Source organism: Taudactylus pleione, unplaced genomic scaffold (genome assembly GCF_031769625.1).
Source record: "Taudactylus pleione unplaced genomic scaffold, aTauple2 ptg000109l, whole genome shotgun sequence".
Classification (NCBI taxonomy): Eukaryota; Metazoa; Chordata; class Amphibia; order Anura; family Myobatrachidae; genus Taudactylus; species Taudactylus pleione.
Window position 1 is genome coordinate 1,738,450 of NW_028284511.1, and position 27,343 is coordinate 1,765,792.

At 43.2% G+C, this 27,343-nt stretch overlaps 1 protein-coding gene across 1 annotated transcript in view; it reads left to right on the forward strand.

The window, feature by feature from the left end:
- Positions 1-27,343, forward strand: part of LOC148525214 (hemocytin-like) — a 200,258-nt gene that overhangs the window by 145,773 nt on the left and 27,142 nt on the right. The window contains exons 19-23 of the mRNA XM_088471025.1: positions 2,192-2,317; positions 8,292-8,393; positions 12,653-12,778; positions 14,160-14,261; positions 22,739-22,864. Coding sequence (XP_088327151.1) covers positions 2,192-2,317; positions 8,292-8,393; positions 12,653-12,778; positions 14,160-14,261; positions 22,739-22,864 — 582 coding nt within the window. The remainder of the gene's footprint in view (positions 1-2,191; positions 2,318-8,291; positions 8,394-12,652; positions 12,779-14,159; positions 14,262-22,738; positions 22,865-27,343) is intronic.

Below are 27,343 nucleotides of genomic sequence, written 5' to 3' on the forward strand. Positions count from 1 at the left end.
CTTTTGCATCTACAGTATACATTTGCTGAAACAACACAAGCTTTACTCAAAGTCAGTCTGATGCATCATGCTAGTATATTGTACCGAGGGCCTGATTCAGACCCGCTCGCTAGGATGCGTTTGCACGTACCCTGCTGATGTTTGCAATCTACCCTGCTGATGTTTGCAATCTGCGCATGCGTACAAGATGCAGTGAAAGAGCGCAAACCCGTCCATGCGAACGGGAAGCGTTCGCACCCTGTATACAGACGTATCACTAGAATGAGTGACAGGACGTGCCATTTCTGGGTGGTGAGGTGACAGGGGGTGGTCGATGGTAACGGGGGGGGGGTGGTGGTGCAAATGCATGCGTGTCTGCTTTTTAATGCCGTTTCAGGGGCATACATAATTAAAAGGCAGCGTCAGCATACACGTCACATGTCACATGGCTGATTAACACACAGCAGCACTCTCAGTGCTTGCGGTAGGTTATGGTCAGCCACAAGTGCTGCGTATGTGTCTGATGTTACTCGATGTTACCGATTGTTTAATACACTTCCTGGAGATGATATATGTTACGAAGGGAAAGTGGGCGTCTTGTGTCAGGCTGGTGGGCATCTAAATATATACTGGGATTGCACGGCAAGACATTTGGGGCATGCTAATGTCTTGCTAGCGAGTGTGGGATTTGCATACTTTGGCAGCTGGGAGCTGCGGGCGAACGCATCCTAGCGAGTGGGTTTGAATCAGGCCCTGAGAACAAAGGAAGAAGAGTGTGGCACATTGATAAAAAACAGGTCATCAAGTTAACAGACAGCAAACAATCAATATAGGTTTTTACTAATACTAAAAAACTATTGCACACATCATCAATGTGAATTGCTGTAGTTATAACTCTATGAACCATTTTATTCATTAGCAGCATGTACAGTTTGGGTGAAAAGAGACAGTCTAATCATCCTGCTGCTTCTATACCATCATTTAACCTGTTCTTTCCATTGTATTTATTTTCCTGAAGCTGCCTGACTAATATTAATATTTACTTATTATATCTCCAGGGCTATGAGTATGTGCCACCTGGAGCTGACCAATGCTGTGGATACTGCAACCAGACACATTGTATATATGTAACTCCAAATGGGGAAAATAAGCCCCTGAAGGTACAGTGACATATTTTTTGGTTCCGTATTAGTATCTATAGCATACACACAGAGGGGCTGATGTACAGTAGAGTAGGAAGTAAGTCCAACTTCTACAGTAAGTGCAAAGTGTGCTTACAGTATGGTCATGCCCATGCATGTATGTCTGTTTGTAGGCTTAGGCCTATCTCTCCCATTGTGTCTCTCTATGCTTAGATGGACAGAACACGGGAGAGAAATATCAACATAGTGTAGCCCAAGTCCATGTCGAAGCAGGCATTGTAAAAAATATATAATTTTTTTTTTTTTTTTTAAAAGCCAATGCAAGCACTAGCACTGCAAGCCTAGGCTGCTGTTTAAAAGCAGGAGGTCCGCCTGCAAATGCTGATGCCTGCACTAGACTAAAGGTATTGGAGCAGGGAATCCTGCAGCATAGGGCCCCCTTACAATAGTGACAACTAGACATGCAAGCAGGTGTAGGTGTGTGGTGACAGCCCAAATACTTGAAGCACAGGTAATTTTTTCTATTGGGTACATAATTAGACAATTTCTCATTGGAGCTCAATTACCTAAGTCTAGTTGTTATTACTGAAGATCCAATGCTGCAGGTTTTCCTGATTGGCATTTTCTGACTGGCATTTTCTAATATCAGCATTTTTTTGTGGACTCCATATTGTTTAACCCCCATATTTTGTTGATATCATACTATGCTTAGCAGCAGTACAGTAGTGCTAGCACTACTGTTGGGGGGGACACATTTTTTTTATTAATTTTTAGTTAAAAAATATGATTGATATGTACTATGCAAACTTCACACAACAATCTGTTCAAATCTACATCAGGCCCATAAGACAGCCTTTTTGCAGTTTGAACTCATATTCAGCCCACCCTTTCACTAGGAGCCAGTGCTTCAATGTGCTACAATGATGTCACTAATTCCTAGTAAACTGAAAAGCTGCCTTCACCTGATTATTGGCTCAACACAGAGCCTGACTGTAGTAGACTTGTACACGGTAACATTATGTACTAGTCAGAATTATCTAATGGTATATTTTCCTGTTTCTCGTTTGAAGGAAGGTGACACCATTACAAGTGACGATAAGTGTACAATCTATACTTGTAAAGTAAATGACCATGCATTCGTCATAATTGAGAAACAAGAGACCTGCCTACATGAGAGCCAAAATGATTGTGAACTTGTAAGTTACATGGAAATATTAAAAGCACAATTGATATCCACTTTGTGCCAATGTCAAAACGCAGTATGTGATAATAATGATGTACAAACAATGACTTAACCATTACACAGATGAACTGTCTATGGAATTAAACTGTATATATTTTAAGTTTAAATATGCTCAACCCTCTTTAATTTTGACAGCTGCATTGTTTCACCTTTTAAACCACTGATTAAGCACCTTTACAGTAAGTTTTTACTAATTGATATGAGCAAGGTTCTAATCAATTTACCATCTACCAATTCTCTTATAAAATGGTGTCTTAGACAGGCCATGATGTTTGGTGATAGAATACAGATCAGTTGCATCTTTGTTGTCATATACAATGCTGACAATGTGTTTTGAATTAAGAAGACCTAACACAAAGTCTCCTTCAGCTACAATGTTTCTTTGGTTTTTCTGTGAGTGCTATGTACTTCGCTTCAGTAGTAAATAAGGCAAATGTATGTGTTTTCTGTTAGCTCAGCTGATGGTTGCACCTCCCAGAGTAAACATATATCTAGTGTAGAAATGCCTGTCATCTTTATCTGATCCCCAATTGGTATCATAGAAAGCTTGTAACTCTAAACTTTTTACAAATCTTAGTTTCAAGGAACTTCCACTTCTTAAGTATCTCAGCATATATTTTACATCAGTACAATGCTCTCTTTTAGTGTTGATTGCAACTTAGGGCCTGATTCAGAGCCGTTCGCTATTTGCGGTCGTTCGTTCAAAAACAAGGGGTGGCTATTCAAATGATCCGTTCGCAAATTGCAGTCTGTTCACACCTCTAAGTCTGAACGAGCGAGCAAAACATACGCTCGTTTATTTGTTACAAACGCCCCCTGGCCGCTCGCACCATACGTCATGTCCGCTATTTATTAGATTAATCGAGAACATCGACCAGCGTATGAACTGCTCGCTATTCTTGTGGTTGGTTTTTGCTACCACAATCTTGCGAGCAGTTCTGGCTATAAAATAACCCAGTGACGTGGTCAATGACGCTGCTGTATTAATTATGCACACCCATAAAACGCCCGTTTTGACCTTTAAGCACGCCTGCGTTCTGATCTCCACTCCCCGTTTTCAAGCACCTTCCCCTGTTACCACCCACATACGCCTCATTCTGTCACTCAAAATAGCAGGCATTCGCTATATTGCGAGCACATGAATTTCGTCCGCACTGACTGGTTCGCGCATGCGTATAACGATCCGTACGCATGCGCAGATGTGCGAACATCGCTCGGAACGAGCGTACTGCCGCTAGCGAGTGGCTCTGAATGAGGGCCTTAGCTCACATGACTGACTGCATACGTGAAGTCTGGATTTGTGGCAACACTTGCATACGTTAAAGTTCCAATGGCACTTTGATAAGGAACTCTCCTCATTTCCTCTATATCTGCCTCTGTTTTTGGACACATAGCATTGGTTATTTTTGTACTTTTGTAATTTGGTGTACTGACAGTTTTTCATCAGCCATTCCAAATTTGATAAGCATTGCCTCAATGTATCCCTGTTGGTCTATAGTAACAGTCTCAGCATTCATATTCTGTATAATCCTCAGACATAGTAGTTGGTGTACTGGTAAAGGTCTTTAAGTCTGAACCTATCAGAAACGATTTGACTTTGGCAACCTGGCCTCAAACTATAGAGCATCTACATACACAACTATGATGAATAAGCATTTTTTCCCACTTGTAGTATAAACAGTGATCAGTTTTGGAATGTACTCTGAAAATGCATTAACATTGTAGTGTTCCGGTGGCTCCATGTAAATCAAGAAGGCTGAATCAAAGTCCAATTGGTACAGCAGCAAATCATACACAGTAGATACAGTATATCAATGACTATACATATTGTACCTTGGCAGACAAGAACATCTCTTCATAGATAATGTAACCCCTGCAACAAACTGGGCTTACATAAGTGTTTATCGCCTTGCAAAAGATCCACTTGTTTTTGACAGTTTTGCGGTTGATTGGCCTGTCCACAATCGTCCACATGTCATTGTTGTTCAGCGTTGTAAGCTCTTTATCTATAGCTGATTTCTACTTTTCCCCAGTCGCTGCTTCACTTTGCTAATTGTGTAGTTTAAGGTTCACCGTAGACAAAGCTAGCAAATATGTTATCAATCGAGGCAATAGTTACAATGATTAAATATATAGCAGACATAAAAAACTGGCAGGATTTGATAGTGACTGGTGTAAATAATACCTTGATACAGATGGTAAATGCTGCATATGTCGATACACTTGCTAAATTGTTTGAGATATGCTTGTTGAGTGTAAAGCTTGCCCACTTACCAAGTGTGACAAGGAGAGAATGGTGGGTAAACATATTTCAGGGTGAGAGTGGGGTGGGCATATGTGACATTCACAGCTTGAGGGTCTGGGAGCTGCTGCATTATGTGATGCGGTACAAGGACACAGCTTTTTCACTGCAGTGGGAATAGGACCAGACAGTGCATACATAACAAAACTGTATACTTTTTTCAATTAACTTAAAATGTTGACAATCTACTTTTCTCTTATATTTGCATTGGCCTATAAGATAAGCAATGGACCTATGAAGTGGTTTCTGCATTAGAGCACCGGCTTGTGAGAGTTGGCTGCACTACCACTTGTTTCTTAGCTGGTAATGTGCAGTATTAGGTTACAATCTAGATGCATTTCTGCACATAGGGCCTCAGTGTCGGACTGGGACAAAAAGGGCCCACTGGGGGAATGCAGTTCAAGGGGCCCATGCTTAAGGGGAGTGGTCTTCCATCAGTGGGGGTGTAGCCAGCCAGATTAATAGCTCACCATTAGACAAATCTTGGTGTAGTTTCTATTGAAGGGAACCAAGCCCCCATGTTGATCAGTGGTCCTGCTCCACCTCGTGGCTGACCATCTAGTAGAGTAACAATATATATTTTGAGGTCTGGAACCTGACACCTAGAGGAGGAGGGTGGGCCCACAGGCAGTGGAGCCCACTGGGGATATCCCCTGTACCCCTGTGGGCCAGCCCAACCCTGTAGGGCCTAATTCAGCACGGATCACAGTTGCGTAATTGCAGGCAGTGAAGCTGGAAAAATATGCTAATGCCTGCCACAGCTCAACCAGCATAGAGATGCCCTCTACTGCTTTCTCACATCTGTAATACCTCGCAGTCCTGCATATACATAGATAACACTGAAGCACATTGGCCCATCATGCACAATTACAGCAGCTGTGCTGGTCGCAGAAATTCTAAGTTTCGTTGCACGCAGAAGGTGCTCAAGCTGTGCATACAATCGCAGTGGGTAATTTATGTACGCCCATGCAACGGCATTCAAACGGACAGGCACACCTGCGTTTCTGCAACCAGTCCCCCGTCACCACCCCTAAATGCTCACGGCCTGTCACTCAATCTGTGATGGATTTCTGTATGCATGTGTAATGGGGTCCATATGCAGTGGCTAACAATCGCTCGTTCAGCGTACATAGTTGCAATTGAGATCCGTGCTGAATTAGGCCCATAATTTGTGCTTGGCAAGGAACATCTTCATCTGCCCATTAGACATCGCAAATGTTTGCACCCCCACAGATGCCATCATTGTGGCCCATCAATAAGTGTACAACCTTACAAATCTATGTACTTTTCACAAAAGTAGGAGAGTGATGTAAAAAGTATTACAGGTATAACTGTGTTTTTTTGTTCGCTTGCGTAAATTGTGAAAAGACCCTTAGTGCATATAAAAGTGATTCACAAATGTTTTTGGGCTTCTGACCCCATGGTTCAAGAAAATTATTCAAATGACCCCACTCATTGAGGCCATTATTCAAAACATATTACTGTGTTAAAAAAGAACATTTATGAGATTTTATTTAATTTATAAAATAAAACAGTATGTTAAGAAACAGCTGCCTTTTTTTTGCATAAGCCATCTAGAACAATATCTGAGGTCTTCCGTCTGTAACTTGTTCCCTTAGAGAACCCTTGTCCCATTAGAGAATAACTCTCTCCAGTACTGAGATGCCACCAGGTCTTAAACTCAGAGTAGTAGAGGTTTATACAAAAAGACAGATGATTATATGATATGACTGGAGCAGTAAATACACTTGTAACGTAATGATGTTGAATGGTTCAATTGGTGCGAAAACAATCACAGCAGGTGTAGGAATAAATGACAGGAACAGATGATAGCAAAACACACGGTCACTGTTCCCAAAATAAGTAAGGTGATACTTAGTATTAGATGTTATTTGCAGGAAGCAAGAGACCAGGTGTCATGGATGCATTTGGTTGTGGACCCGGACTAAGGGTTCTGGCTGGAATGATGTCTGAGAGGTCTGAGCAGAAGCTGGAAGGTCTTATGTGAATTCTCCTCATGCAGTTGAGTTGTTTCGAGAGGAGTGGTAACGACTTATACGAGACTTTGGAATACTGAGTGCTGGGAGTGAACCTGAAATTCTAGACACTGGTATTGAACCTAAATACCTGACATCGGGATTGAACCGGAATACTGGACACTGGGATTGAACTGGAATACTGGACACCGAAATTGAACTGTAATGCTGGACAGCAGGATTGAACTGTAATGCTGAACAGCAGGATTGAACTGGAATGCTGGACACCGTGGTTGAACCGGAATGCTGGACACCAGTATTGAAAGAAACAGCTAGATCCCGGGATTGAACCGGAACTGCTGGACACCGGGATTGAACCAGAACAGCTGGACACTGTTATAGTATTGGAGCGCTGATGGCTGGAAACAGTGCTTGAAGTCACTATGCTGTAGAAACTGAAGAAATTATCTAACTGCTTGCAACAGGATATGGACAACAAAGTACTGGCACCAGCAGACTGCCAGGAAGTTCCTTATATACCCCTGGACTGTGGAGGAGAGTCAAGTGACTGAGTCCAACATGGCTGCGCCCATACTTAGTTTTGGAGGGAACTCTGGTATGCAGTCTGAGTACTAGCAAGCTGTGGAAGTATAGAAAGAATAGCAGGCACTGAGAGCAAATGCATCTTAATGATCACTACAGTTCAAGTCCAGCACTACTATTTGACTGCAAACACTGTTCTAATCAGGAATCTGCAGACTTCACAGACAGAAGAACTATTAGGTGAATAATCAGCCTGGAAGGAATAGCACCGTCATGCTCACACTGGAGGCGTTGCAGCCTTCATGTTGAGCAGACTTCTCATTCAAATCAGAATATCCTGACCAACAGGACAGGTGACAGTGGTAAGTCACAGACAAACTGATAGCATATGAGAGAAATTAGTCAGGATTGTGACACCAGGGACTAGAACGGCTAGGCACACAGCCATCAGGAAATCCAATAGCACAGTGAAGAAACCAGGATCAGCAAGTTAACCCGCATGCATGACTATAACAGGCAAAGTGCTGAAAGGCCAACTGCTTCTTAACTGGAAATGGCCCAATCAGGAGCCTCCTAAAAGACTGGTCCTCTAAATAGCTAATGCAGCTGAGTGCTGCACGTATTCATTTGCCTTCCGGTTTTTGGCAACAGCCGGATCAAGCACCATTGCTGCCGCAGTCGTCTAGTAATGGCCGGGACATGCCGATATTATGAGCCGCGGCGGAAGCTCATAACACAGTATTGAATATTGGTATTACTATTAATAAATTAATTATGTATTGAAAATGTTAATGCAATGGATGAGCACGATGAAATAGTAGCATTTTCTCATTGTGTAGTTTAAACTTACAGTATATAGTAAATGTGAATCATAGCTTTTTACTGAACAAACTTGTATAAAACTACTACATGCATCAGTGTGAACTGTGCTGTATTATGAACGCTGTGAACCATTTTATTAATTAGCAACATGTACAGTAGGATGAAAAGAGACATTCTTATAAGCCTTCAGCTTTTACTTCATCATATAACCTATTAAAAACATTTTGATTTGTATCTGTTTCTCTGATGCCTAACTAACATTATTATATTTTATTTTTCTACAGGGCCAGACATATGTGGCACCTAGTGCTGAAGAATGCTGTGGATTTTGCAATCAAACACGTTGTGTATATGTAACTCCTGATGGTGAAATTGGGTACCTGGAGGTACACTGACATCTTTCCTTTTCCATTTTAGTTAGTATATGTTGCATACACACAGAGGGGCTGATGTAGAATTGGATGAAAGTCCAGCATCTAAATGCAAAACAAGCTTATATTTACTACCCGTGTACAGAGCATACATGTCTGTATGTAGACTTAGACCTATCTCTCTATTGTGCCTCTTTGCACTTAAATTAACAAAACAAGGAAGGGAAGGAGCGGCATAGCATAGTCCAAGTCAAGTACAGTACATGTTTTGTGTACAATATGCTCTATACAGGAGTGGAAGCAGGCATGACACAAGGGTGTAGCCAGAGGCAGATGGGGATGGAAAACCAGCCAGGGAAATTTATAGAAACAGCCCTAATGGGGACAGGGTCTGTTGAGGGGGTGGGGTCTGTCAAGGGGACGGGATGCCTCCTCATAGAGCCTAATTTGGGTTGGATGCCTTCCTTGTGTCTTTTGCTGCAGTCACATTTGTGACTTTAGGCTAATGCTGCTACAATGCCCTTTCTTGGTGTACAGCCAAATATGCAAGGACTGAGACTGCCACTTTCCGTGTCTACAGATGCTACAATCATGCTTTATGTGTCTTTAGATGCCACCATCGGTCGCACCATTGGAACTTTTACTAGCCCTATGCTAGGTGTACTATAGATCATCCGTCTGAGCATGGCCTCCAATGTCAGCAATTCAGTGTCTCTATAAGCAACCACTTTCAGAACCAAGCCCATGTCACTCCAATAACACACCCTTACTACACTACATCTGCATATGATTAGCCAACCCAGGGGCGTATCTTTAATGGGTGCAGGGTGTGCGGTGCACACAGGCCCCCGGGTCCAGGGGGGCTCGCACTGCACACCCTGCACCCATACTTTGTAATACTCACCTCTCCGAAGTCCCGCGTCGGGTCTCCCAGCGCTGTTTAAACGCCAGAAAATGGCCACCGCAGCCATTTTTCCGGCGTTTTGCACATGCGCTGCGAGGAGATCGCTGGGAAAATGGCGGCCGCAACATTTCCCCGGCGATAAAATAAATAAAATAGCACATAAATCCACACAGGAAAAAATCCTAAAACAAACACATAAGACCCCAAAGAAAAAAAAATAATACACCTTGACCCCCGCCGACAGGAAAAAAAACATTGGCCTCTACAAGAAGAAAATTAGGAAAATAGGTTGGATAGTAAGTACAAGCTCCATATACTTTGCCGATGGGGCAGGATGGGAGTAGTAATGGGAAATAGAGGTCAGGATGGGAGTAGTAGTGAGAACTTCTGAAGCAGAGGGCAGGATGGGAGTAGTAGTGGGAAGCTGAGGGAAGGATGGTAGTAGTAGTAGTTAAATGCAGGGGGTAGAATGGGAGTAGAGGTGGGAAGAAGCAGGAAGGATGGGAGTGAAATGGAACTCAACGGGAAGAAGTCAACTCTGCAGCTCCCGTGTCCCAGCTGCCGTTCCTCCCTCTATGTACAGCACTGACAGCCAGTTCCATCTCCCATCTACATAGCTGCAGCAGCGCACACTCCTCTCCTCCCTGCTTGGTTTAGTTCACCTCCAGCAGCCCAACCCACAGAGAAGGATGAGTAGGTGGCAGGGGATGAGGGAGGGGACACAGGAGCTAGGAGCTTGCTGTAAACGCGTCAGCCAGCCATTGCACACATATGAATCAGCGCAGACCTGCTTACAGTGTCAGCCCAGCTACCCTTATAGTGGGGAGCATGGCACTGGCCCAGCTGGATCTTTGCCGCTGTCCAGGTGGCCCAATCCACCCTGAGTGTAGCTACCATAGGTGCAGTGGATGTGCCCCCAGGCCCGCCACCCCTGCACCATCTTCTAATTTTCACAAGGCTCACATCACAGAGAGTAGTGTTTCCTGCCTACTGGGAGGTACGGTCAGATCACATCTCCCAACAGCCCCACGCCTGGCCACCTCTCCATGTATCCAGCTCCATTCAAACACTATAGTTTCAGCCTGCAGGGAGGGGAGATGACGTCAAGCCTCCTCAGCATCCCTGCACAAGTCCATCTTGCCTCTGCACCTGACCATACTCACAAAGCACTGCAACAGTCACCCCTGCTGGGACGTCGATGGGAGGAGGCGTGGACAGCCCAGCTGGGCAGGCATTACTGTTGCAGAGTTTGATTAAGCTGCAGTGCTCAAGCTCCACTCTCTCAGGGAAGACCTACTACAGTAGTGCATATTTGCCTGCTTCTCACCAGCACAGAGCAAGAGCACAGGCGGTGAGTTGCTTGACAGGTGTGGGAGAAGGAGGGTTGATAAGAATAGAGGGGGGCGAGGAAGATGAGAAGAGGGTGCAGGCTGGACTAGCAGTTGGGTGGGCCAGACGAGGATTAAGGACAAGCTGTATGAGTAGTGGGGTCGAAGTTACAAGTAAAGAAAGAAGGTTTGCTGGGGTGCTTAGGAAGAACAGCAGCAGGGGCCCAGGTGGCTTATAGGAGAAGAAAGAAAGTTAGCTGGAGAGAGAGAGTGGGACAGGAGCAGGGGGATTACAGTACAGCCAGAATAGAGAGGGTTAGCTGGAAAGAGGAAGGACAGAGAGGTTACAGCAAAGAGCAAGCTGGGGAGGGGGACAATAAGGAGGAAAAAGAGGGAGAGCTGAGAGTAAACAGAAAGATAAAGAAGAAATTGTACATGAGGTAAAGGAGGAAGGGGAGAGCACATGGGACAAGGAGAGGGGATAATGCTGTTTGGATGAAGGAGATCGACTGAGAGTCCTGGAAGGCAAACCATGCAGCCGCTGGAGATCCAGTGTGCCAGGAGAGAGTAAGGAGGGAGCAGACCTGCAGGCCAAGCTCAGCAGAAGAATAAGGAACTGGATTAACTAACATTACTGGAACCTGTGCAGCCACCGATCTCAAGTTTAATTTGTGTTTGTATGAATATATAGATCTTAGATCTCACACTGTGTATGTTTATATAATATATATATATATATATATATATACACACAAACACACACATATATATACTGCAGCATTAAGCCCTTTGCAATAGTGACAACTAGACCACCAAGTATGGGTGTGGTAAGAGCGCTAGTGCTTTAAATACAGGATTTTTCTTTTTATTAGTCTATTAGCCCTAGGTAATTGGGTCCCTTGCGGAATGGCCTATGGCTAGTTGTTCTTATTGCAGGGAGACCCAATGCTGCAGGTTTTCCTGGCTGGCGTATGGTTAGCAGCACTAATCCTGGCACTAATTTGAAGAGGGATGGGAAATGCATATTTTTGTCTGCAATTTTGTTACATTTAAAAGAAAAACAGAGATGACAGGCATTGTCATAACACATATCTACCACATGACACGCTTAAAGTATATAAAATTATTTTAGCATATCATATGCTTTTAACGTATCATACTCTTCTATACACTATTTACATACTACAGTATACAGCCTTGCATGTGTCTTAAGTTACCCGACTCTCTGCATGCTAAGAAAATTGCATTTTTTTTTTATGGCACAAATACAGAAATTGTGTCCAACTCTACATCAGGTCCAGAGAGGCAGCCATATTTCAATCTGAGACCATATTCAGTGCCACAATGATGTCACTAGATCAGTGGTCGCCAACCTTAATTGAGGTGTGAGCTACTTTAGTAAAATGAAACCTCATGAAGATCTACTAAAATTGTAGAAAAAAATCTGGCTAATAACCGAACAATTGAAGGATATTTAATGAAAAATAATGGTGTATTTTGGAAATAAAATGTAAACACAGGCACATTTCCCTGTTACTGTAATTACTGGCACCAAGGAGGTACGTGCAGTAGAGGAGCAAAAGATACTGTATAGGCAGGGCTGCTGTGCGATTTTTCGGCAGGGCTGGGCAGGAGTCACTCGCTCCGCCATAGCGTAGAAGCCGTGGGTGGAACCACAGGGAAGCACATCAGGTGATTGCTGTAGAGACTGCGGCAATCACCTGACGTACTTCCCTGTGGCTCCACCCATGGCGGTGACACCACGGGGTAGCACGAGCAAGAGGTCTCTTCCTCTTAGTTTACTTGGCAGTACTGCAGCTAGGTGAGGTAACAAAACTAAGACCGCGAGCTACGGGTTGATGACCACTACACTAGATGTTCCTAGAGAACTGAAAACCTGCCTTCATGTGATTATTGGTCAACACAGAAAATGTCTGCCTCTGCTGAGTGTGTAGACTTGTACACTGTAACATACCGTACTGTATTAGTCAGAATTAGCTAATGGTATCTAATGATATACATTTCCTGTTTCTTATTTGAAGGAAAATGAAATCGCTATAAGTTATGATCATTGTACAAACTACACGTGTAAAATAATAAACAATGAATTCATCACACTTGAACAACAAGAGACCTGCCGATATAGGAGCAGTAAGGATTGTAAACTTGTAAGTTATATGGAATTATGAAAAGTACAATCTATAACCCATTTATGCCAATGTGGAAGCTCATATATGATCATGAATCAAATTCTATCCTAGAAATTATTTCACTGCTACAGAGATGTTTATGCAAATGAAATATTTATATGTTTTACCTGGAAACATAGTACTGCTGGATCATAAACTCCCTATTGGTCAATTACAACCTGTGACCTCATCACAATGCAAATTAATTTCATTTACTATACTTATAAATGACACATTACACCGGAAATGTTGGAAAAAATGGTCCAGCATTTATTGAAAACAACAGTAAAGGAAAAACTGTATGGTGCTGAAGAAGAAACAACCAGCAAAAACTGTATACCCACTTACCCAATATACACTTTGATTTTATTAATATCTAATCTCATTAATTATTGGGGTACAATGCACTTTGCGACTTTTCCACTATTTTAGTCACGTCGAATGATACGCACCTGTGACATATCCGATGTACTTACAGATGTGTCCACATACATCTATCCTCCATGAGCTACAAGTCGCACCACACAACGCGGGAGCTCTGTGCAAATGCTATGTTACAGTGTCAGCAACTGTAACGTAGCGCTTCGCATGCAGATACACCCGCAGTCACACAGAGAACATAGGCATGCTGCATATCATTTTAATCAACAGAAGCTGCTTGCGCTAGCTATTCACATCACGGTGTGAATAAGACGCATCTGAAGGTAAAAATTTGCAAGAGAGACGCTCAGCGCTACCGAGTCATGCCACAGCATGGCGCGATTATAGGGGCTGTTTATCACGCAAGGAGGCTAGATGTATGAGGACACATCTGTAAGAGCCATTGATTTACAGAACATTCACCTTGTACCTCGCCAACCATAAACAATGCTAAAGCATGCCAATTAGAAAATCATAAGAGAGACTTATGCAATTTCTTTGTTTGATCTGGTTCTATACCACCAAAGTAATACACATCTATTGAACTCCATGTCAAATCGCCCACCAATATGTGTTAAGCTGGGTATACACTGGCCGATATATATTGACCGATCAATTGATCGGCCAATATATCTGGTGCTCGTCGGCCAGTGTGTACCAGCGATATGTCTGTGAACTACGTCGTTCACAGACTTATCACATTGGCTGCACTGCACATCCAATGGACAGATATAACAGCAGACATATCTGTCCATCTGCAAGTGTGTACGAGCTGTCTGCAGACCGCCTGTACACATGCAGCAGCATGTGCAGTTTGGGTGAAAAGAGACAGTCTAATCATCCTGCTGCTTCTATACCATCATTTAACCTGTTCTTTCCATTGTATTTATTTTCCTGAAGCTGCCTGACTAATATTATTATTTACTTATTATATCTCCAGGGCTACGATTATGTGCCACCTAGACCTGACCAATGCTGTGGATACTGCAATCAGACACATTGTGTATATGTAACTCCAAGTGGGAAAAAGGAGCTCCTGGAGGTACAGTGACATCTTCTTTTGTTCCGTATTAGTATCTATAGCATACACACAGAGGGGCTGATGTACAGTAGAGTAGGAAGTAAGTCCAACTTCTACAGTAAGTGCAAAGTGTGCTTACAGTATGGCCATACCCATGCATGTATGTCAGTTTGTAGACTTAAGGGGCCAACACACACTGTAAAGGTGCCCACGCACTGTCAAATAATATTGCACGATTTGCCGATTTTGACACATCGGAACGACAAATCATGCAAAATATGTGCAAATCGTGAGTGTCCATCGAGCGATAACGATCCAATGCACGGTCCTGTGGGTCGTTAATCGTATCTTCAGATCTTATCTACTACAGATTAGATCTGACTATCTCTTTAACCATGTACTGGAAATTATTAAGGACGCCCGATAGGTCATTAGTACTGTAGATCGTTTGTAGAACACTTTATGCACAATATCGTTTGTCCAGGACTGCCAGGGAGCTGCCGGGGAGTTTAAGGGAATTCGTTAACGACATTGCATTGTTTGTGAGTCGTTCAGTTTGAGAGATATTTCTCTCCATTTCTCTCCATTGTGTGTCTCTGCTTAGATGGACAAAACAAGGGAGAGAAATTGCAGAATAGCATAGTGTAGCCCAAGCCCAGGCGGAAGCAGGTTCACTTCTGATATATATGTGAGGAGGCTGCTACTTCACCCCTGGTGCAAGATTTAGGGGTCTATTTACTAAGCAGTGTTAGGAGACAGAGTGAAAAGTGATAAGAAAGTGATAAGGTACAAGCCAATCAGCTCCCAACTGTCATCTCACAGGCTGTGTTTGAAAAATGATACTTGGGAGCTGATTGACTGGCACCTTATCACTTTCTTATCACTTTTCACTCTGTCTCCTAACACTGCTTAGTAAATAGACCCCTTAGGCTGATGATGATGGTCATCAGCACTGACCTTGCAAATGTATTGTAAAAAAATAAATAAGTTAAAACAAAAGCAAATGTAAGCACTAGCACTGGAAAGCTTAGGCAGCTGTTGGAAAAATTGGAGGGTTTTAAAAGCATGGGGTCCCCCTGAATGCCAGCACTAGACTAAATGTATTGGAGCAGTATAGGGTCCCCTTGAAATAGTGACAAATAGACCTCCAGGTAGGTATGTGGTGAGAGTCCTAGTACTTTAAGCCCAGGTATTTTTTTCTGAAGGGTGGATATTTAAGTAATTGAGCTCCAATGCAAAATGGTCTAAGGGCCTGATTCAGATATTTACGCTAATACATTTGCAACTGCAATCTCTTACGGATCGCAGTTACTAAAATATGCAAATGCTGTTCAAAGCATCGCTGAATAAAGGGACGCCCACTGCTGCCCTCTCATATCCGTCTGATGATGTGCAACAGCGTAAACATCAATACCATTGACGCACATTGGGCAGTCACGCAGCATATAAGTAGGTAAAGTCTGACCAGCCACAAACACTGCAGCTCTCCTGACAAACAGAATGTTCTTATGCTGCGAAGGTGATGGCTAATTTATGCACTCATGGCACAAATGGCATTTAAATGGTTAGACATGCTTGAATTTTCTAACCACCCTTCCGTTACCACCCCCAAATGCTGACTACCTGTCACTCGCTTTTCAAGTGGTTCCTAGGTACAAGCATAATCGCAATGCAATCGATGCGAGTTTGCAGTGCAGCTTTTGCGCTTGCGCATTTGCAGACAATCGCTCGATCTGCAAAATTTTGGCTTTGTATAAATTTCTAAATCAGGGCCGAAATCTGGTTGTTATTACTAAAGATCCAATACTGCAGATTTTTCTGACTAGCATTTACTGACTGGCATTTTCTGATATCAGCATTTTTGCGTGGACTCTATACTGTTTGACGGAATGTGTATGACATCCCAGCAGTGGGGATGCCTGCTGTCAATATACCGACAGCGACATCCCGATGCTTAGTATTCTGAAATGGGTCGGGTAAGTATACCTACCCTCCCCACTTCTTCCCCTAACTCTAACCCCCTGTTTTTTCTACATGCTAACACTATCCCTCACCCCACCACATCCTAACCCTAACCCTCCCCGTTAGTGTCTAAACCTAACCCTCCCCCCTTGGTGCCTAAACCTAACCCTCCCCTCTTACTGCCTATACCTAACCCCAACCAGTGGTTTCAAACCCTAACCCACCCCCGGTGGTACCTAACGATAACCTCCCCCTCCCCTCGCCTAGCCCTAAACCCCCTGTGGCGCCTAAACCTGTTCATAATACCGACAGCGGCCACCGTGACAGCCTGAATCCCGACACCCATAAGATCAGCTGGTAAGTATTTTAGCAACCCATACCCTAACACCTTCCCTAACCCTCCCTCCCCAGTGAGTAACCCTAATCCCCTCTCCCTAGTGTCTAAACCTAATCTCCCCCTCCCCTCACCCTAATCCTAACACCCCTTCCCTGGTCCCTAAACCTAAACACCCCCCCATAGTGCCTAAACCTAACCTCCCCCTCCCTGCACCCTAATCCTAATACTACCTGCCCAGAGCCTAACAATAACCCTCCCCTTAATACCAAACCCTAACTTCGCTACCTAACACTATCCTCCCCCTAACACCCCAATACTTACCTTTGGGATGCCGTCTGTCGGGATACTGGTGCCTATTTACCTTTCGGGATTTCGGCGCCGGTATTTAGACGTTGGCATCCCGCATGCCGGGATGCCAACTACATGCCAAGTCAACCCAGTATTATTTCTATTGTTGATTATTGCAAATATGTTAATCTGTTATATATATGATTGGTCTAATTAAATAGAGATTGTTTTTATATTTGTTGTTTTTTTTTGTACCAGCGCAGTTTAATTTCCATTTATGTTTCAAATGTGGGGTTTGCAAATTCCCCTTGTTTAAAACTGCTGCAGGTGCTGCTTAGGCGCTAAGGAATTTTGTTGGTTTTAGTTTAAAAATATGCTTCATATGTACTCTGCAGTCTAAATTCTGTTTAAATCTCACTTACCTACTCTCCCAGAATGGCCAGGAGGCTCCCAGAAATCATGTGGTGCTCCCAGCCAAGTAGTCAAGTCTCCCGGCCGGCCACCACCTGCCTGCACCCCCTTGCCGGGATCCACTTCCCCCCCCACAGCCGCACACTCATTCAATACAAGTGGACGGTCCTGGGGGAGCCGATGACGTGGATTACGCTGAATTGTGTCATCAAGGCCCCACCTCCTGCTGCAAAATGCCAGTAATTTCGGCATTGTGTAGCTGGGGCGAGGCTGTGATGATGCAATCATGCAGTTGCGCCCCCTGCTCCGCCCCCATACAAGCATCATTCCCCTCGCCATGCCCCCGCTGTGCCAACCTTAATGCCTCCTCCCGGGGGGAGCAGCCAGAATGTAGGCAACTATGGTTTAAATCTACATCCAGCCCCATGAGGCAGCCATTTTGCAGTTAGGTATCATATTCAGCCCACCTGTTTACAAGGAGCCAGTGCTACAATGATGTCACTAATCTCTAGTGAACTGAAAAGATGCCTTCACCTGATTATTGTCTCGACACACACAGAAATGTCTGTCACTACTGCGTGTAGTAGACTTGTACACTGTAACATTATGTACTAGTTAGAATTAGCTATAAATCATATAAATTAATGTTATTCACTTTTTCTGTTTCTCGTTTGAAGATAGGTGAAACCATTACAAGTGATGATAAGTGTACAAATTATACTTGTATTGTAAAAGACGAAGAATTCATCACACTTGAAAAACAAGTGACCTGCCTAGAGAAGAGCCAAAAGGATTGTGCATTAGTAAGTTACATGGAAATATTAAAAACGCAATTGAAATTCACTTTGTGCCAATGTCAAAACTCATATAGTATGTGATAATAATGATGTACATATGACTACACTGTTACAATGAACTGTTCATGCAATTAAAATGACAGCATATATTTTTCACTTGGAAAAATAGTACTGACATATAATAACATGAAATAGACAAAAAGAAAAAATAGATATTTTCCTATAGAAAATGTCTTTCTATATGGCACACTATGCACTATATACAGAGTCAATCTAAGCAGCGGCTCGGGTCTTCTATATGCTGTGCTGCTTAGTCAATGTGTATACGGGGTGCACGCTGCTGTATGGTGTGCTGTACTCTGCTGTATATAGGCTGTGCTGTATCCAAACTCACAAGTGGCTATGCTGCACTTTGTCAATGTGTATAGAAGATGTACACTGCTGTATATAGGCTGTGCTGGGTCCATCAGTAAAGACGTTCACGTTCATGAGCATATATAAGCCCTGTGACTCCACGCAGTTTGAAATTAGCTGCAACATAAAAAAAAAAAATAGATAAATAAATTCTATTGTTTGTATGGCTTGGTATGCTTTACTCTAATGTGCTTTGGAGCTCATTCAGACCCGCTCGCTAGATGCTCACGCTCGCTCCCAGCATATGCAAATTCAGCAAAGTGAGAGCATGGCAGGCGATCGCATGGCAAGGCATAAGCACGCCCACTATGTCTTGGCATGCGATCGCTTAGTGTATGTAGACGCCCACCAACTGTCTTAAGATGCCCACTTGCACACGTCATTTCCAGGAAGTGTATGTAACCATCGGGTACCATCGGATGCGATCACGGAAACCGTTGTAATTCCTACACCGTTCACCTGATTTGGATGTAATTACCCTCAAATTAAATCTGAAAGTCTGCAGTTAAAGCACATCTTGTTTGTTTCATTTCAAAGCCATTGTGGTGGTGAATAGAGGCCAAAATATTAAAATTCTGTAAATGTCCCAATATTTATGCACCTGACTGTAAAAGTGATTCACATAAGTTTTCGGGCCGCTGACCCCATGGTTGCATAAATTTATTCCAATGCCCTCACTCACTGAGGCCATTACTCAAAACATGTTACTGTGTTAAAAGAAAATTGTTGAAAGTTTGTATTTACTTTATAAAATAAAACAATGTTCAATATATGTATTAATATTGTAACTATTGATTTAATGCGATGGATGAGCACGATGAAATGGTAGCATTTTCTCAATGTGTAGTTTAAACTTATTGTATATAGTAAATTTGACTGTTGTTGTTTCCTTCTCCCATTTATGGTGTTAGTTTTAGGTTTGTATGTAAATGTTGCTGTTACGTCCCACTGCTGTTCAAAAACAGAATTAGTTAGGAGACACGGCAGTCTACCATCATAGCTTTTTACTGATACACACATGCATGAAACTTCTCCTACATGCATCAGTGAACTGTGCTGTGTTTTGAACCCTGTGAGCCATTTTATTAATTAGCAAAATGTACAGTAGGATGAAAAGAGACTTTCTTATCAGCCTTCAGCTTCTATATCATCATAATATAGGTTATTAAAAAATGTTTTGATTTGTATCTTTCTCCGATGCCTGAGAACATTATTATATTTTGTTTTTCTACAGGGCCATACATATGTGCCACCTAGTGCTGACCAATGCTGTGGATATTGCAACCATACACATTGTGGATTTAGAACTCCTAATGGTGTTATTGTGGAACTGAAGGTACACTGACATCTTTCCTTTGCCATTTTAGTTAGTATCTGTTGCATATACGCAGAGGGGCAAATGTAGAATTGGACAAAACTCCAGCAAAAATGCAAAACAAGCTTATATTTACTACTCATGCACAGTGCATACATGTATGTCTGTATGTATGTAGACTTGAAGTCTGAATCAGTACGGATCTCAACGAGTAAGCATGCAGTCTCACTGCAAAGATATGCTAAGGGGTAAATTTACTAAGATGGGAGTTCTATTAAGAAATGATGTAGCCCATAACAACCAATCAGATTCTACTTAACATTTATCTAGCACCTTCTGGAAGATAATACCTGGAATCTGATTGGTTGCTATGAGCAACATCACTTCTTAATAGAACTCCCATCTTAGTAAATTTACCTCTAATCCTCTGCGATCGCTATGCCATCTCAGCACAACATAAGGACGCCCACCTTACCTTACACACATCCATAATACTTAGCAAGACTGTGAAACCATCGATAACATCGAGTACAGTCGCAGCCTCATGCACACTTCCACAAGCTCTGACCTTACTCAGGAATTGCTAACCTCCTCGCACACAGTGAGTACACAAGCTGCGGATGGCATCGCAGTGGCTAATTTATGCATGCCCCTTCAACGGCGTTCAAACGTACTGGCACGTCTGCGTTTCGAACACCACCTCCTGTCACCACACCCAAATGATACTTCCTGCCAATCACTCTGCAACGGGTCCGCGTAGCCACTGTGACCACAGTCCTGATCGCAGTGGAGTGTTCACACACTGCATTGCATACACATGCGCAGAATGCAACAAAGAGCTGATTGCATGCGTAATCACAGTTGCGATCCTTGCTGAATCAGGCCCTTAGTCCTCTCTCTCCATTGTGCCACTTTTCACTTAAATTGACAGAACAAGGAAGGGCAGGAGCGGCATAGCATAATCTAATTTAAGTACAGTACATGTGTTGTGCACAATATGCTCTATACAGGGGTGGAAGCAGGAATGGACACAAGGGTGTAGCTACCACAGATGCAGTGGCAATGGCAGCGGCCACCCTGTTATGCCCACAGGTTCGCCTCCCCTGCACCATGCTCTCACCTCACAAAGCTCACATCAAAGAGAGTAGGCTTACAGGTGAAGAAAGAAAGTTAGCTGGAGAGAGAGTGGGACAGCAGCAGGGAGGTTACAGTACAGCCAGAATAGAGAGGGTTAGCTGGAAAGAGGAAGGACAGAGGTTACAGCCAGAACAGAGAGGGTAAGCTGGGGAGGGGGACAATAAGGATGAAAATGAGGGAGAGCTGAAAGTAAACAGAAAGATAAAGAAGGAATTGTACATGAGGTAAAGGAGGAAGGGGAGAGAACATGGGACAAAGGAGAGGGGATAATGCTGTTTGGATGAAGGAGATGGACTGAGAGTCCTGGAAGGCAAACCATGCAGCCGCTGGAGATCCAGTGTGCCTGGAGAGAGTAAGGAGGGAGCAGACCTGCAGGCCAAGCTCAGCAGAAGAATAAGGAACTGGATTAGCTAACATTACTGGAACCTGTGCAGCCACCGGTCTTGAGTTTAATTTGTATTATAATTATATACAATTGGATTGCTTCATTTTTTAGATCTTTTATGTTTGAATGAATACAGTATATGTATGTATGCATAAATGCATAACATACTGTACACACATACACACACACACACACACATACATATAATCAGTGGCATAAAGCCCTTTGCAATAGTGACAACTATACCACAAAGCAGGGGTGGAGCAAGGGCACTAGTGCTTTAAGTACAGGCCTTTTTCTTTTTGGAACTTCATTACCCCTAGGTAATTGAGCCCCTTGCGGAATGGCCTATGGCTGGTTGTTATTATTGCAGGGAGACCCAATGCTGCAGGTTTTCCTGGTTGGCGTATGGTTAGCAGCACTAATCCTGGCACTAATTTGAAGTGGGGGGGGGCACACTTGTTTAAACATTTTTTGCATTTAAAAGAAAATCAGAGATGAGTCATCATTATAACACATGTGAACCACATGATACGCTTAAAGTGTATCAAATGATTTTAGCATATCATAAGCTTTTAACCTATCCTACACTCGTCTATATACTATTTACATACTACAGTATACAGCCTTGCATGTGTCTAGAGGTACCTGACTCTGGGTCTGATTCACTATGGATCGCAATATAGCGTACGCATGCAGTTCAACTGCGATAGTATGCTAATCCATAGCGATCGCAATGCCGCCGCCCACTTCATCTATACACACATCCGGAATGTTTAGTAAGACTGCGAAAACATTGGTACAATGAAGTACCATCGAAGCCTCACACACAGTTAAGGCAGGTCAGACCTTACTCAGGAATTGCTTACTTCAGCGCACGCTATGAGGCTTCAGGCTGCGTATGGTATCGCAGTGGCTAATATATACACGCCGCTGCAACGCCGTTGAAACGCATTGGCACCTCTGCATTCGGCCGACCACTCCCCCATCACCACCCACAAACGGCACTTCCTGTCAATCACTCTGCCAAGGGTCTGCGTATCCTCTGCGATCGCAGTCCCATACTGCATGCGCAGAACGCAACAATTGGCCAATTGCGTGTGTATAAGCAGCTGCATTCCTTGCTGAATCATGCCCTCTGTCCGCATGCTAAGAAAATTGCATATTTTCTTTTAAGACACAATTACATCTGTTCTTTTTGTCCAGTTCTACATCAGGTCCAGAGAGGCAGCCATTTTCCAGTCTGAGACCATATTCAGTGCCACAATGGTGTCACTAGATGTTCCTAGAGAACTGAAAAGCTGCCTTCGTGCTTATTGGTCAACACAGAAAATGTCTGCCTCTGCTGAGTGTAGTAGACTTGTACACTAACATACTGTACTGGTCATAATTATTTAATTGTATGTAATGATATAAATTAATGTTATTCTCTTTTCCTGTTCTTACTTGAAGGAAAATGAAACCTATAAAAGTGATGATAAGTGTACAAACTACACGTGTAAAGTAATATTGAATGAATTCATCATCATTCAAAAACAAGAGACCTGCCGATATAAGAGCATAAACGATTGTGAACTTGTAAGTTATATGGGAATATTAAAAGTACAATGTATAATAACCCATTTATGCCAATGTGGAAGCTCATAAATTATCATGAATCAAATTCTATCCTAAAAATTATTTCACTGCTACAGAGATGTTTATGCAAATGACATGTACTGTTGGATCATAAACTCCCTATTGGTTAATTACAACCTGTGAACTCACTACAGTTCAACATGATTAAATTAACTATACTTCTTAATGACACATGACACCAGAATTAGCGGGAAAAGGGAGTCTGCATTTACTGAATACAGCAGTAAAAGATTAACTGTATGGTAGTGAAAATGGAATGCGCATGCGCCGGAGGCGGCGCATGCGCAGGGGGTAAACATCGACCCGCTTGCGAGCGGGTCTGAATCAGCCCCTTAGTACATTATCCGAGTACTATCTCCAAAGTGTCATCATCCTATGCCAGTTCTTATTCTGGATTCGCAGGGTTTGTTTTCAGTATGCCATCCAAGTACAAACTCCTAGTGCCATTCTCCTGTGCCAATTCTGCGTCCGAAGCCACAGTGTGGGTACTTAATATACCATCCAAGTACAATCTCTTAGTGCCGTTCTCCTGTGTCAGCCCTGCGTCTGGATTAACAGGGTGTGTACCCAGTACACCACCCAAGTGCAAAACTTCCAGTATCATTCTCCTGTGCTTTCCCTGTAATAATGTTCATCCATATCCCACTTGTGCCGGATACCTGAACAAAGGGCCGTGACCTGCTTGCTGGGTGCAGCTTAAGCCCAAATTCCGCTTGGAGGGGGTCACTGGTGAACACCTCCCAGTAAATTAGACTACGCAATTTGGTCAGGTCTAGCCAACATCTGGCACTTGTGGATGAGGAAGGTATATATCCAGGCTCCTCGCCTCATATTCCTTTCTCAACCTGGGTCCACATTTTCTAATACCTCTACAGGGGACCACCATAGCCCAAATGTGACAGCCCCCTGTTGTTGTGCCCCTTATACAGCGACCCCTGTAGTTGTACCCCATTTGCAGTTCCTCCTGTAGTTGTGGACCTTATGCAGTGCCTCTTGTAGTTGTGTTCCTTATGCAGTGCTCCCTGTAGTTGTGCCCCTTATGCAGTGCCCCTGTAGTTGAGCCCTTTATGCAGTGCCCCTTGTAGTACTGCCAATTATGCAGTGCCCCCTGTTGTAGCGCTGATTATGCAGTGCCCCTGTTGTAGTGCTGACTATGCAGCGCCCCTGTAGTTGTGCCCATTATGCAGTGCCCCCTGTAGTTGTGCCCATTATGCAGTGCCCCCTGTAGTAGTGCCCATTATGCAGTGCCCCCTGTAATTGTGCTGATTATACAGTTCCACCTGTAATTTTATGCAGTTCCCCCTGTAGTTGTGCCCCCTGTAGTTGTTCCACCTAAAGTAGTTCCCCTTATGCAGTGCCCCCAGTACTTACCTGTCGTCATACTGTCATTCCCTCTGCCGCTTACTGCTGGATCTTACTGGATCGAGCAGGCTCCTCACATTATGGGTGATGTCGTGACATCACCCACGCACTGCATCACCAGAAACACTGACCTCTGAAGTGATCAAAAGGCTTTTTTAGCCTCTGATCACTTCAGAGGCCAGTGTTCACAGTTGCAGTGGCATAGCAACAGCCCCCGTGCCCCCAAGCTTCTGCAGGGTCTGCGGGGGCCATTGTTACAAGCCGTACCACAACAAAGCAGGGCCGTGGGTTGGCCAGCCCTGCTCTGTTCAATACATCCTCCCTCTACTTTTTCCACATAGAGGTCCAAATGATCTCTAAAACTCAATTCTCGTAAAGTATACTATACTAGTAGTATAGAATACCAGTATAGAACATTTAGTGTAGTATGTTCAACAAAGAACTTAGCTCTCCTCCTGACACTACTGTACCTTTTTAAATCTCCCTTACCCAGGGGTGCTGAGAGTTGGTTACAGATTACCTGGCTTCAGGCTTGTCTGAGGGGCTCAGCTAGACTCAGTTAGCTGTGCACGCAGTGCAGCATGGATCAGGGCAGTACATGTTAAGCATAGATATGCCTTTACTATTGGCAAGATCCCGACTTGAGGACTGGGGCCCATGTGATGTCTCGGCGCTTCTGTCCTTACTAACAATAATGCTAGTTTCCTCATTCTACCAAGCCCACTTCATTGCATTTTGTAATCTGTGCTCTGCTTTACTGCTAACATCAATAACTCCTTCTACAAGATATTGCTACAGTATTCCCTATTTTGAACCAAAGTTAAAATGTGCTCTCATTATTTTATGACATCAACTGTACTACTCTCAAAAAAACCATGCCTTTATAATTATCAGATCTCCAAATACTCTTCCTCTACCTCCAATTGCACCTTTCTTCCTCTCTGATAACCACCTCTCTCCCACCCACAATATTTATGTTGTGCTGCTACCCAACTATGTAATTGTCTACCATACCTGACTGAACTTTTCACTAGCCTTTAAATCTTTAAACACCCTCTGAGAACATGCCACTTTACAACAGTCTTCCCTAGTCCCTCCTGCACTGCTCAAACTACAGTAGTACAACCTTGCTACTATCTCAATCTATACTCTACTCTATACTATATAGTCATGTTCGCTCAGAATCTATATTTTCACACTAGGGTGCTATTTCTGAGTGGTGCATGCAAAGTGTATCCAGTTGCAGGGAGCCATGGAAACCTGTTTTACTACAGATGAGTCCACATAGATCTTACTTCCTTGCACGTTAAAAAGGCTTTCTAGTCGCGCTATGTCGTGGCGTGACTCTGTAGCGCTGAGCATTTTTTTGTGTGACTTTTTACCTTCAAATGAAACTTATTTGCAAAGTGATGCTAATAGGACACACAAGTAGCTTCTGCTGATTAAAATGAAATGCATCATGTCTATATTCTGTGTGTAACTGCGGGTGTATCTGAATGCTAAATACTACGTTACTGTGTCACAGCCACGGAAATGGATGCTCGGCGCTACGGATTTGATTTATTTTACACCAGCAGCCGCAACCATCATCATTATTATCTGTAGAATCTGCACTTGCACCTTCTCCATGCTAGGTGCTAGAGATCTGTCTGAAATAGGCTTCCCTTCTCTGTACACATGGAGATTTTGATACACGCCAAAGTCACTCCCATGACACTCCCACAAGTCAGGGTGGTTATGTGCGATCGCTTTTCCACCCACCCGGTTCTCGCCATGAAATGCCCTATTTCACAGAAAGACAGAGCCGACCAAGTTGTGTCAGACTCAGAATAGGAAGTACACACACAAAATTGCATAAAGCCGCTTCTGTGCATGCACCGTATGCACAAATCGCTGTTTGCGTCCGTGAAGAGAGATCCATGCAATATACAGTCTAGATTGTAAATTCTCACAAGTGGTAATTTACAGCAGGTAATTGAATTCCCCATCACATAAAGTAATAAAATCATTATAAAATGCTGTACTGTTCAGATGTCATCTTTAATTTAAAGTCAACTTTCCTAGGAGTGAAGCCTCAACATGCATTTTGCAACATTTTGTCACAAGTGCTCTACATTTTAATGACCTAAAAGTGTGTGACATGTGTGACACTGCATAGATGCAACAATGTACAAAACTATTCCCACACTCATCAGCAATGTGAGCTGCATTTGTAACACTGTGAACCATGTTATTAATTAGCAATATGTACAATGAGGAGAAAAGAGGCAGTCTTATCAGCCTTCTAATCCTACATCATGATCATGTAACCTATTGAAAAAAAAATCCATTGTATATAGCCTGACTAACAATCAACTTATTACATTTCCAGGGCCAGGAATATGTGCCACCTAACGTTGACCAATGCTGTGGATTTTGCCAACAAACAGAGTGTGTATATATAACTCCAAATGGTGTTATTGGGACCCTGAAGGTACAGTGACATCTTTTTATTTAGTATCTGTTGCATACATGATGTAGAGTTGGACGTAAGTACATGTTTTGTGCGCCTTATGTTTTATGCAGGGGTGGAAGCAGGCACAGAGGCACCGGTCAGGAGGTGTAATTGTTGTGACTGTTTCACCACTGGTGTAAAATCCATATCATGATGTTGGTGATCATCAGCAGAGACTTTGAAAATGTATTGTAAAAAAAAAAAGCAAATAAAAAATGTATTAAAATAAACATCTCCCCATCCCCCTTACTAACCTAGACACTACTAGCCTAGGATAGAAATGGTAACATTGGAGGGAAGGAAAGCATGCAGTCCTGAAAATTCTGATACCAGCACTATACCTGCAGTGCAGAGACCCCTGCAATAGTAACAACTAGACCACCAAGCATGGGTGCAGCTAGAGCCCTTGTGCTTTCCTCATGGCTTGTTTTTCCTATGACTTTTTCCTTATTCACAGATGACCCAACACTGCGAGTTTCCCTGACTGGCAAATCCTAGTTCTTATTTCAGAATTTTGGGTGAATTACAGATTTTTTTTTTTGTACTCCCAATATTGCTGATAC